General features: G+C 32.7%; 1 protein-coding gene across 1 annotated transcript; it reads left to right on the forward strand.

The window, feature by feature from the left end:
* The first annotated feature begins 774 nt into the window (after positions 1 to 774).
* On the forward strand, positions 775 to 1,566 carry LOC133033507 (uncharacterized). Its single transcript, XM_061108312.1, has one exon. The coding sequence runs from the start codon at positions 775 to 777 to the stop codon at positions 1,564 to 1,566; it is 792 nt and encodes a 263-aa protein (XP_060964295.1).
* The last annotated feature ends 12,871 nt before the right edge of the window (positions 1,567 to 14,437 follow it).

Consider the following 14,437-nt stretch of genomic DNA (forward strand, 5'->3'; position numbering starts at 1 on the left):
TTCTGAGAAGGGTAACAAAGGAATTCACCTAAAAGCCTGGGACAAACTCTGCCTCCCCAAATCCCTAGGGGGTTTGGGCTTCCGAAAATCCAAAGAAATGAACCAAGCTTTCCTCGCTAAGTGGGGGTGGAATCTTCTGACAGGGAACCAGTCTTTATGCTGCCGTATCCTTGAGGCCAAATACCTTAAAGGAAAGTCCTTTCTAGATTGTGTTCCGAAAGCCTCGGACTCGTGGTTTTGGAAGAATGTAACTAAATCAAGAGACGTCATCCGTAAAGGGGCTTGTAAGCGAGTGGCCGATGGCCAGGATACCAACATTTGGTTGGACCCTTGGATTGCGCATCTAAAGGGCTTCACTCCCCATTCTAGTGGGCGGGTAGTGAGTAGGGAGACCAAGGTAGCCGAGCTCCTGTTTCAGAATGGTGGATGGAATATCCAAAAGCTCCACCATTTGTTTAATCAAGAAACAATCTCTGCTATCCTGAGTGAGGGTGTTCCTGCTGGTCGAGGCAAGGATAGCTGGTTTTGGACCTTGGAAAGTAATGGTCGGTTCTCCTGCAAATCGGCGTACTTGGCCCGGACCGTGGATAGTTCGAGCCTAGAGAGGTTGCTCCCTCTATGTGGAACAAGCTTTGGAATAGTAAAATTCCAGAGAGACTCAAGGTCCTTTGGTGGTGTATTCTGTCCAAGGCTCTCCCAGTTCGATCGGTGTTAGGTAGAAGGTTTCCTATTGAGGATGAGAGTTGCCCCCTGTGCGGAACAGAAAGTGAAACTATGGAGCATTTATTTCTCTCTTGTAATGTTGCCTTTCACCTATGGCGGTCCTCTCCTTGGGGTATCTTCCCTATCTGTGATGCTGGTATAAGAATGTGGGATTGGGTTAAGTTCTTATGGGATCTCAAAAACAAAGGAATTAATGAGCAGGAGACCTTTTTATATGCTTCGCTCATCATTGACACAATCTGGCGGACCCGGAATGAAAAGGTACACAATAGTAGTCCGGTGGATATCTTTAAATGTATAGACTCTGTTCGTTTTTCTTTTGCAGATCATCATGCTTACTTGCTCCCTTGTCCAACCCGCTGCCTGACGGAATCTTGGAGTCCACCCCCACAGGATTGGTTGAAGCTCAACTGCGACGTTAGAGTGGGGATGGATAGCATGTGCGCTGCTGTGGTTGCAAGGGATCACGTCGGCAAGGTGATCTGGGTTTCTACAAAAAGACTGGATTTTTCTAATGCTCTCTGTGGGGAAGCGGCGGCTTGCTGTTTGGCTATAGAGGAGGCTAAAACTCGTGGTATTGAGTTCCTTATTGTGGAGAGTGACTCGAGGGTGGTGATCAACGCTCTTAATGGGAAGGAGTCCTGTTGGGAGCTTGATAACTATGTCTCTTTTTGTAAAAATACCTCCACCTCTTTTATTGGCTGTACTTTTCAATTTGTTCGTAGACAGTGTAATTTTATAGCCCATAATGTGGCTAACTGGGCATTTTCCCATCAGAGGTTTGGCTCTTTGCCAATTTCCTCTATGCCTGATATTATATTTTGTAATGACCGCGAGGTCTAACAGTTTCTCATCTAATACAAGTACGCTTTTCTTCAAAAAAAAGTAGTTGCCTTGCTACTTTTAAATATCTAAACGTATTAATTAATGCCCAAATGGAATCTTTAAGGGGTTGAAGTTTGGAGATAAGGGGTTAGTGTTAAATGATATAATGCAGCACAGAATATCTTAGATATGAAAGCTAAAGTAAAGTGAAGTAAAAGAAAATAGTACACTGTGCAAAGGCTAAGAAAAAATGGAGAAAATTGGCAGAGGAAAAATTGAATTGGTAATGATACTAATTACTTCCTATTTGTAAGAACCTTTTTATCTTGTGGAATATAGTCAAGTTATTGGTTATTTTAGGCAAGGAATAGAAAGACTACTTTATTACAACTACATTATTTTTTGCTATCCAGAGAAATATTACTTATCATACTATAATCAATTCCACACTCAAAAATTAGGGGTTTTCTTTTTGTTCTTCCTCAATCAAATATATATATATATATATATATAATAAGAATATACATATATATATATATAAACATATGGAAGAGGTTTCAATGGTTACATTTTTATTGTAACCATCATGGTTACATTTTTTTAAGCCATTGGATTACTATTTAATGGTTGTGATTAATTTAAAAATTAAATAAAAATAAATAAAAAATAACTTGTAACTTGAAAGTAACCTAATCATTTATTTCCTTATAAAACTTTAATTAAGATTAATTATATTTTAAAATTAAATTAATTATAATTATTAATTAATTTTTTGCAATTTATTACTATATAAGGATCTTTTAGCAATTTATTTTTTTATACTTAAATTATTTAAAATTTTATAGCAAAGTTTTTTATAATTTAAAATTATACACATATAATTTCATAATTTAAATTTTATTATACTTGTAATCTTAATTTTAAATTATTACGCATAATTATTTAATTTTTTTATTTAGATATTTAAAAAGTAAAAAATGAAATAAGTTGAAGGATTTTTTTTTAAAAAAAAAATGGCTATACTTGTTATCGATTGATTAGCTTGAGGCCTCATACTTAGTTCATATAATTGTAACAAAATAATTAAATATCATTTAAAAATAATTAATTATTTAAAAATTTATTATAAGAAGAGAATTTTAATTTGTGTCAAAAGAAGTTTAATTTTTGTAAAAAAAATAAATTTTTTTGTAAATATTATAATTAAATGGCTTAATTATTAAAATAATTCAAGTAAGGATTTAAATATAAATATTAATTACTAAAAGAGATTTTGTTAAATATTTAATTAATTATTTTAAGAAAATAGTTAATTATAATTAAATAATTCTAAAAAAGGAATGTCTATTTAATTAATTATTTTAAAAAAATAGTTAATTATAATTAATTAAATCTAAAAAAGGAAAGTCTACCTATTAGTAACCTGTTATTACAGGTTAATGAAAAATGTAACCATATGGTTACAATAAAAATGTAACCAATAGTCACCCATAAACATATACCTCTATTTTTTATTATAAAAAAATAGGAAAAATATAAATTTTGTATTTTACAAAAATTATTAATTAGATGTCCTATTTTATAAAATGACAAAATTAATAATGTATTTTTTTTAAAATAGTACTAAATAGTTATGATAAAATTGGTAATATTTTTTTTATCTATTTGTGTTAGAAATTATCTTTTAACTTAGTTATATTAAAAAAAAATATCAAGAATTTATCTTAAAGTTCTATTTGTATTATTTTTAAAAATACGTGTCATTTTTATCCTTTAACAAAAAATCAGTAGCTTTTGCAAAAATATAAAATTCAAAATATTATTAACCCAAAAAATATCTCACATATAATTCAGTATACAAAGCTGACATTCTCCAAAAATCGATTTGATAATTTAGATTAAACCGATATAAGTTTTTTTTTTTTTTGTTATTATTATTATGGTTATTGGTGGAATATACCTACTATATATTTAGTGCTGTTCTTTGTTGATAATGCACCGAGTAAAAAAAGAATAAAACTTGTTTAAGCAGGTATCGAATATAATTTCAAATGGCGTAATACGAAAGATGGTAATTGTAATATTTATTAAACATCAAGTTACAAGTATATTTTGTTCCAAATCGGATCACGACTAATCGAGCATATAAAGATATAAATAATACATAATAAAACAATGACTAAACATTTAAAGTAAAAGTAAATAATAATAATATTAATATAATAATTAATGGAAGAAAAAGATGGGCATTGGTCTCTCTCATTTTTTTGATAACACAAGAATAAAAATCAAATAATCAAATAATGATATCATTAGGTGCTTCAGTTAAACGTTAATATATATTCTTTCCGTACACACGTGCCATATATGCCTTGCCTTGACTGGAACCAACGAAGTGCCAAACAGAAGAGAAGAGGGTGGGAGAGAATCACTATGTATATTAATTTATATATATATTAAATTTCAAAGTTTAATTATTCTTTATTTTAATTAATGAAGTGTAAATTTGAAGTCTAATGTGGACCTTTTCTTTCGAAGCAAACCATTGATATTTACATAAAAAAATAGATAAATAACTACTACCACAACTACAAATAATAATACAAAAAATAAAAAATGCACGGATGAGAATGTAAGTTTTTTCTAATACTTAATTTTTATTTTTCAATGGTTTCTACAATTTAATTATTATTATTTTGCACTAATTAATAAAAAGAGCTAAAGTGGTGAAGTGGGATCCAAATGAAATGAACATATGTTCTTATGATTAGTTATAATATCAAATATAGGAATAATAACAATTTTACTCGAAAAATTGTTTACGGGTACCAGTAGGGTATTACCTATTTATTGTTAGGGTTTAGAGTTGGAGGAGAGTACAAAAATATATCAAATTGGCTCCATTATTCTACTCAGACAATAATATATATATAGGGTAAATACTATTTTGGACCCTGTATTTTGCAAAAGTTACAGATTGGATTCTGTGTTTTGTTAAATTACAAAATGGACCATGTATTTTCTAAAATAGTAAAAATAGGATCTTGAGCTTAATTTTTGACAACTTTTTTTTAATACAACCAACTTGAAGACAATACTTAATACGAACGAATATAAAAAAATGTAAACAGTTTTGTCATAGCACTTTTAGATCGGATTATAATTAAACTTTATTTTGACAAAAAATCAATTCAAGGTCCTATTTGTACTATTTTAAAAAATACAGGGTTCATTTTGCCATTTAACAAAATACATGGTCTAATTGGTAACTTTTGTAAAAAAGAGGGTCCAAAATAGTATTTACCCATATTTATATATGTTCTTTTTTAGCAAAAATTTTTATTATTATTTATTATGTATTACACAATAATATAACTCGAAAAACTATATAAAATAAAAAAAAAATTGGTGACTCAATAACTTCCATGTTAGATTTAGGTCCATACATTTGAGATGAACACGTTTTAATTTACAATGACACGATTATAACACATCTATGCAAAATATATAAATATATATATATATGTTTTTTTTATATCATGTAAAATAAAATAAAAACTCTATTAAAAAACTTTATAAATACATTTTTTTTCTATTTTTTTTTTCAAAAAAATAAAATAAAATAGATTTAAACTATGAATTTTATAAGTAATGTGTGTTTATATACATAATTATTTTTATCAGGTCATAACATGTATAATCACACATGTTGAACTTGTCAATTTTGAATTTGTGTCAAGACATGTTTATTACAAGTACTTACCATATTATGTTGTGTGACATGCTAAGAAATCACGTCGTGTTCGTATTTGTAAGCCAAAAATAGAGTACAGGTGGACACTATAAAAAACAGTTACTTTTAATGACAATTTTTTAATAACAACATAATTTTTTTTATAATTAAATGTGACTTTTGGTTACAACAAAAAACTACTTGTGACTAAAACATAGTATTTAAACACAAGTTGTCACTAATTTATTTTTAATCACAACAAGTTATATTGTGACTAAAACCACATTTAGTCACAACAAATTGTAATTTTTGTGACTAATACATGTTAAACTTCACATAGATTATGAACTATCTAAATATACATTAAACATCATTGTTCATAATCATTAAAACCAAAATCAATACTTTATTTAGAGCATCACAAATGTAAAACACATACCTCCCATATTGCTATTCTCCATTTTGTTGCTAAGACACCAAAACCTTCAATGAGAATGAACACCAAATTGGTAGAAGAGAACCTATGAGAGCAACCCTTTTCTTTTCACCACACACCCTCTCTATTTTCATACTAAACACATATTACCCTTTTTATATACAATACATAACCCTAAGGGGTTATATTAGGCTTATTGGGGTAATGAGTATAATTAGTAGTGGACTATAATTTAATGGGCCAATTATAGTTTTAGGGTGCTCCCATGTGCCTCTAATACATTTATTAATTATTAACCATCCCATTATGGTAGTGAATAAATATTGGGCACATAGTTAATGATTGTGATTATGGTATTATATTAGTCCACAAATAAATGATTCTAACAATACATTTAGCCACGGACTTTTTAGTCACAATATAGGAATAATAATTAACAATTAGTCACAACTTTTTTACTTTTAGTAAGTAAAATTTTTTGTAGTGGGAGTACAATCCCGCCAATAGCAGAACAGTTCATACAAGATATAGCAAAACCGTCAAGCAGCAACCGAAGGGAGTGAAGCGAGCCCTCAAGGAGTTGTACCAACATTCTTGGCCGACCAAGAGGAGCCTATATGTTGGCCAGCCAAGAAGTGACTTTCGGACCTAAGGAGACTTTGATCGGCCAAAGGAACCTAACCTGACCTCTTCATGGAAATGATGTACAAAGCCCTACTATGTGTATTACTTATAAAACTTGGTAAATTTCTACAATATTAGACACTCTAAAATAGTGCACACTAATGGAACTTCTTTTTTTATATATAAATTTGATTGGTCATCAAAAAAGGCTCACTTTATTTCTATGTGGGCTGGCACACTTGATGCTATCCCTTAATAATGACTGTAAAATTAATATCTCTCTAACCTGTCTCTCTCTACACACTCAAAACCCAATTTGCTTTCCGACAACTCATCTTATCTCGGAAAATTTAGACACCAAAATCACCTAATTAGTTGATTTTGTTAACTATTTCTAGAGTTGGGGATTTTGCAGTCTCAGTTTCCCAAAATGAGATGAGTCATAGGTAAAGCAAACGAGGTTTGAGTTTGAGAGACTGAATTTTTAAAGAAATATTATTAGTTTTAAATAGATAGTATTAAGAGAGAAAATCAAGTATGCCAGCCCACATGAAAATAAAGTGAGCCTCTTTAACAACCATTCAAATTTATTTGAACAAAAAATGAGGTTACATCTGTATAACCCTTTTTAGAGTGTCTATGGTGGAAGTTTATTACATTTTATTTAACTTTTATATATAACCTCACTCTAATAAGAAAAGGGAAATTTCATTTTTTGTCCTTAATAAAACTTCTAATATTAAAATTTAGACCCTCCACTAATTTGTACAAATTAATTTCATTGATTACATGAACTTCCCATTTTACCCTTTTATTAAAAAAAATAAAAAAAAAATTATTCAAAACTAAAAAAACTTCCCTCTCTCTTCCTCTCTCTCTTCCCTCTCTCTTGCCTCTTGTGCACCCCTCTCTCTCTCTAGAAAAAATTGAAAAAACTTCCCTCTGTCTCTTCCCTGTCGAATGTTTATTTCTCGGTGGGCGGTGGTAGAAAACCGGAGCACACCCCAATCACTCAAGAATCTTACACCATTATAATGGATAAATTGTGTTTTAAGCATTTTGTTAGATTTTATGTAGTTTGCTTTCGTTATATGTGTCGTATTTATTGGAACTGGTATTTTTTGGTCTGAAATGGTAGAGATCTTGCAGATCTAGTTTTCTGTCGAAATCTGGGTTTTCCAGATGTTATCGACAGTTTATCGATAGAATATCGATGCTATGTCGATATCCTGCTAAGAAAGGTCAGGGATGACCATTATCGACATGTTGTCGACAGTTTGTCGATATCATGTCGATTAAAAAGCAAATTAACCCTAAAATTGAAAGTAGTTTGACCAATAAAATTGTCTGTGTTGTTAATGTATATCGATAGGATGTCGTAGGTGTATCGATAGGATGTCGACACAATGAGAATAAAAAAAATTTGACCTAAAATGTCGATAATTTGTCGATGGTATGTCGATATTTTGTCGACAATGTGATTTTAATTGCTTTCTGTGTGATAATATCGACCTCATGTCGACATGATGTCGACATTGTGTCGACAATTTTGTTTGCTAAATAGGCGTGATCATACTTGGAATATCGACAGCATGTCGACAATATGTCGATATGTTGGCGACAATGTGATGTAATTGCTTTCTGTGATTGCTAAGTGTGATATCGATTGAATGTCGACATCATATCGATAGTGTGTCAACAATTTTGTGTCGACAAATTCTCAAATAACTTATGTATGTTAATTTGCTTTTTAATCGACATGATATCGACAAACTGTCGACAACATGTCGATAATGGTCATCCCTGACCTTTCTTAGCAGGATATCGACATAGCATCGATATTCTATCGATAAACTGTCGATAACATCTGAAAAACCCAGATTTCGACAGAAAACTAGATCTGCAAGATCTCTACCATTTCAAACCAAAAAATACCAGTTTCAACAAATACGACACATATAACGAACGCAAACTACATAAAGTCTAACAAAATGCTTAAAACACAACTTATCCATTATAATGGTGTAAGATTCTTGAGTGATTGGGGTGTGCTCCGGTTTTCTATCACCGCCCACCGAGAAATAAACATTCGACAGGGAAGAGAGAGAGGGAAGCTTTTTCAGTTTTTTCTAGAGAGAGAGAGGTGCACGAGAGGGAAGAGAGAGAGAGGAAGAGAGAGGGAAGAGAGAGAGGGAAGTTTTTTAGTTTTTAGCAATTTTTTTTTATTTTTTTAAAAAAAAGGTAAAATGGGAAGTTCATGTAATCAATGGAATTAATATGTACAAATTAGTGAAAGGTCTAAATTTTGATATTAGGTGTTTTATTACAGACAAAAAGTGAAGTTTTCCTAAGAAAATAGACTATAAGTAGAACTTTTTTCTTAAAAGAAGGGTTATGAAATAAACATATCCTAAGTCCTACTATACCTAGTTGCCATCAATTGACACTCAATTAAGAGTTAAGACAATATTGTTAGAAATACTGTAAAACTTAATTTAGCCCTAATTAATTCAAGAGAATCAAACAATAAGATTAAGGAATAGCGGAAGCGTACCGGAGTCCATAGAATCGATTTTGTAATGACCTTTAATTGGTATGATCTTCCAATTTGCATCAAAACCTTTGTCTGTAGTTTTTCTCTTGGTGATGGGGATACAAGAGTGAAAAGATATGATGCAAATGGGGACCATTACCCGTTATATTACCAACAGACAAACCTGTTGGCAATATTTTTGACTATTTCTATTTGGCCCCTCATCAATATAGAAATTGTCCTTATGGTATCCACATATTAAAATCATAACAATCATGCCCTTAAGTCATAAACTTTATTCCAAAATAGACCACATAAATTTGACTTATTTATTTGATGACCCAACACACATTTTATATATACAATTGTGACCCCAATAAATTCTAACAATCTCCCACTGGGTCACATATGTATACATATAAATGTGTTAACCTTATTGAGCTCATAACTTTGTCATCATAACCATAGGCATGTGCAATCTCGTCCATTAACTATATCAACATAGGATCAAAGCGATTTTCGTTGTATCAATCACAACTAAACCCATCAATGGTCACATACATCAATATAGCCAAATGACATAGATCAATCATGATAATGTGGTATGAAAATTACATGCATGGTGATCTATTCATGTCAATTTTCAATTGGTCCTACTTTACTTTATGGAGATCAAAACTTTAGCTTAAATGTACAAAGTGAAATAAACTGAATAACATAATTTCTGATCAGAAAAATATCCAAATACACATGTTTCATAAAATAAATAAAACACACTAAAGACAAACTCCCACTGAATCTAGATATCTTCATAATCTAAAACACCCATACGAGCAGTGTGTTCATGAAAGACCTTGGGTGGCAAACCCTTAGTAAGAGGGTCTGCAATCATGGAGTTTGTACCTAAGTGTTCTATACAAATCTGTCCACTTTGTACCCTTTCTTTTACAACAAGGAACTTGATGTCAATGTGTTTTGACTTCGTCGAACTCCTATTGTTGTTGGAATACAATACAGCTGATTTATTGTCACAATACAACTTAAGTGGTCTTTCAATTCCATCCACAATGCGCAGCCCAGTGACAAAGTTTTTCAGCCATATACCATGGTTGGATGCCTCATAACACGCAACAAATTCTGCTGCCATGGTGGATGAAGCTATGAGTGTTTGTTTTGCACTCCTCCATGATATAGCTCCACCACCTAACAGATATATGTAGCCCGAAGTAGATCTCCTACTATCTTGGCATCCCGCAAAGTCAGAGTCAGAGTATCCAATGATCTCAAAGTGATCTGACCTCCTATATGTGAGCATGTACTCTCTTGTTCTCTTCAAATATCTCATAACCTTTTTGGCTGCTTTCCAGTGATCAATTCCTGGATTGCTTAAGTATCTGCCTAACACTCCAACAATGTACGCTATATCCGGACGCGTACAAACTTGAGCATACATTAGACTCCCAACAGCCGAAGCGTAGGGAATCTTTTGCATTTCTTGAATTTCAAGGCTTCCTTTAGGGCATTGTTTAAGACAAAATTTGTCTCCTTTAACGACAGGGGTATCACCTGGTCTACAATCTTGCATGCCAAACCGTTTGAGTACTTTATCGATATAGCTCTTTTGTGATAATCCAAGAATACCCCGAGAACGGTCTCGATGTATTTGAATTCCTAAAACAAAAGAGGCGTCACCAAGATCTTTCATCTCAAAATGCTTCGATAGAAATCTCTTGGTTTCGTGCAATAAGCCTATATCATTAGTGGCAAGCAATATGTCATCGACATATAGAACCAGAAATATACACTTACTCCCACTAAACTTATGATACACACAATCATCAACAGCATTCATCTCAAAACCAAATAAGAGAACCACTTGATGAAATTTGTGGTACCATTGACGGGAAGCTTGCTTGAGTCCATAGATGGATTTTTTTAATTTGCAAACCATTTTCTTTGGGTCACCAACCACAAAGTTTTCTGGTTGCTCCATATAAATTGTCTCATCAATGTCGCCATTGAGAAACGCTGTTTTAACATCCATCTGATGTAACTCAAGATCAAAGTGAGCAACAAGTGCCATTATTATCCTGAAAGAGTCTTTCGATGAAACTGGAGAGAAAGTCTCTTTATAATCAATGCCTTCTTTCTGAGTATAGCCTTTTGCTACAAGACGTGCCTTAAACCTCACCACATTACCATTTTCATCCCTCTTGGTTTTAAATATCCATTTACAACCAATTGGTTTTACACCTTCTGGTAATGGGACAACTTCCCAAACTTTATTGTCTTGCATAGACTTATTCTCTTCATTCATGGCATCATTCCACTTTTGAGAGTTAGAACTTTTCATGGCCTGATGAAAGTTGATTGGATCATCTTCCATCATTCCAATGCCATCCTCATGTTCTTGAAGATACACTATGTATTCATCTGGATTAATAGCATTTCTTCTTTCTCTAGTGGACCGTCGCAAAGGCACTTGTTCTTGAGGTTGTTGAGTTTGTACCTCTGGGGTTTGATTGACTATGTTTGGTTGCTCTTGATCTAAAACTTGATCAATATTAGGAATGGAATCCTGAATATTGTCAAAAGCAACTATTGGAATAGGAATCAACTCATCTTCAAGAGAAGTGGGTGATTCTAAATCCTCCTCAAAAACAAAGTCTTTAACCGTATTTCTCCCCCAAACTCAATATCCTCAAAGAACTTTGCAGTTCCCGTTTCAAATATATTTTTTACTTTGGGATCATAAAACTTGAAACCCCTGGATCGTTCAGAATATCCAATAAAGTAGCTGCTCACAGTTTTGGGTTCCAGCTTCTTTTCATTTGGCCTATAAGGCCTAGCCTCAGCTGGACATCCCCAAACATGAAAGTGCTTAAGACTGGGCTTTCGCCCTGTCCAAAGCTCATAAGGTGTTTTTGCGGCTGCTTTGGTTGGTACCCTATTCAAAATGTAGGCTGCCGTCTTAAGTGCCTCTCCCGAGTGATTCGGTAAGGTTGAATGATTCGATCATACTCCTTACCATATCTTTAAGAGTACGGTTTCGTCTTTCAGCAACACCATTCATGCTAGGAGATCCTGGCATAGTGTACTGTGGGACAATTCCACACTCCTCTAGATATCTGGCAAAAGGTCCTGGACGTTGTTCACCTGAGCCGTCATATCTACCATAGTACTCACCACCACGGTCAGACCTGACTTGCTTTATTCTTTTGCTAAGTTGATTCTCAACTTCAGCCTTAAAAGATTTGAACACGTCCAACACTTGAGACTTTTCATGAAGTAGAAATAGGTACGCATATCTTGAGTAATCATCTATGAATGATACAAAATATCGTTGACCATTCCAAGAAGGTGTAGGAAATGGCCCACAAATATCTGTATGTATCAACTCTAAGACATCTATAGCTCTTTTCGCACCTAATTTCTTTGTTTTGGTCTGTTTGCCTTTGATGCATTCAATACAAACATCAAAGTCTGAAAAATCAATTGAATCTAAAATTCCATCAGACACAAGTCGCTCAACTCTATTTCTAGAGATGTGACCTAACCGTTTGTGCCATAAGGAACTTGATTTTTCATTATCCATTTTACGCTTAGTACCACGTGATTCAACATTCAAGGTTTCATTATAAGAAGCAACAGTGTCAAGCAAATATAAGTTGTCATAAACCATAAGTGAACCAGTTCCAACATTATTTGAATTAATAGATAAACTAAAGCAATTGTTTCCAAATGAACAACAATAACCCAATTTGTCCAAACAAGAAACAGAAACTAAATTCCGTCTAAAAGACGGTACAACAAAAGTATCTATTAAGTCCAAATAGTAACCAGTACTTAACAACAACCTAAAATGCCCTATTGCTTCCACATCTACCGACTTGCCATCTCCCACATAAATGCTTCTTTCAGCATCATTTGGCTTTCGGTAACTCAGGCAACCCTGCATAGAAACACTGATGTTAGTAGTAGCACCAGAATCTAACCACCAAGTGTTTCTTGGTACTGAAGCTAAATTTACCTCAGAACAGACCAAAGTAAGAAATGTACCTTTCTTTGCTCGCCATGCAATATACTTAGCACATTCCTTCTTCATGTGTCCTTTCATGTTGCAAAAGAAACAACCATCATCACTGTTGGTTTGAGTTTGTTTCTTATGTGCAAGACCTTTATCCTTAGCAGCCTCATTCTTTCTTTTCTTGCCCTTATCCTTAGAGGTGCTTGCCAAATGAGCACTTTCAGTCTTCTCTTGCTTCAATCTTTCTTCCTCTTGAACACAAAATGAAATGAGCTCATTAAGAGTCCACTTCTCCCTTTGGCAGTTGTAACTGACCTTAAATTGACTGAATTGTGGAGGAAGAGAGATAAGCACTAAATGCACAAGCAAGTCATCCGAAAGCTCAAGCTTTAGTGCCTTCAACTTTGAAGCAAGGTGAGACATTTCCATAATGTACTCCCTTATATTTTCCTTGCCCTTAAACTTCATGGAAATAAGTTTCTTTAAAAGAGTACTTGTTTCCGCCTTATCGCTTTTTGCAAAGCGCTTCTCAATTTCAGCAAGGAAAGTTGTGGCATCGGTGACCTCCTCGGACACCGCACCCCTAAAAGCCTCAGGTATGCCGCGCTTAATGATCATAAGACTCATGCGGTTTGAACGGTCCCACTTCTCATAAATTCTCCTTTGCTCGGAGGTACTAGTATCCGTAAGAGAAGCAGGACGATCCATCCTTAATGCAAGGTCAAGATCCATGCAGCCAAGAACAATAAAAATGTTCTCCTTCCAGTCCTTAAAGTTATTACCATTAAGGACCGGTACCGAATTAAGGTTAGCAGATACACTAGCAACAGCTGAAAAGAACAATACAATTACATAAATAACATGCTCATATAAGAATCCAAATAAAACAATAAATTCAAATAATGGTTAATCCCATCTCAAGATACCAAACACAACATTAATATTAAGTCTTTGGACAGTAATATTAATTGTAAGCGGTACTCTTGTTGTAGTGATCAAACATTGACAATAAATTATGTCAAATAATATGCAATCTTTGGACTAACATATTATTCACACAAAATACCTTATAATTGTCACACATTTATCACCACAAACATGCATGCAATTCAACTAAATATTAACTCACCTTTGGGTTAGTTAATAAATTTATGAATCACATACACACAATTATCATAATATTTTTATTAAATTAATTTACACAAAAGAAATCACTTTGGTGATATTTTGTTTCAATTAATTTAACTAAATATTAGATATCTTTAATGAATTTTAAACCAAAATTTGAATTTAATTGTTACTGAATTATTATTATTATTATTATTATTTAAAACTAATAGTAATAATAATAAATGAAATCAGAATAGAATGCTAATCGCATTCTTCCATAATAGAACCAAAAAAAAAAAAACAGAACAAATATATATATAAATGGCATATGCATCAAATCAAATACTGTAACATGACAGTATATATAAATCTAAAAGCAAAACAATATTCACTCTCATAATTATTGTGAATATATTAAATGCATTT

This window comes from Cannabis sativa, chromosome 1 (assembly GCF_029168945.1).
Source record: "Cannabis sativa cultivar Pink pepper isolate KNU-18-1 chromosome 1, ASM2916894v1, whole genome shotgun sequence".
Classification (NCBI taxonomy): Eukaryota; Viridiplantae; Streptophyta; class Magnoliopsida; order Rosales; family Cannabaceae; genus Cannabis; species Cannabis sativa.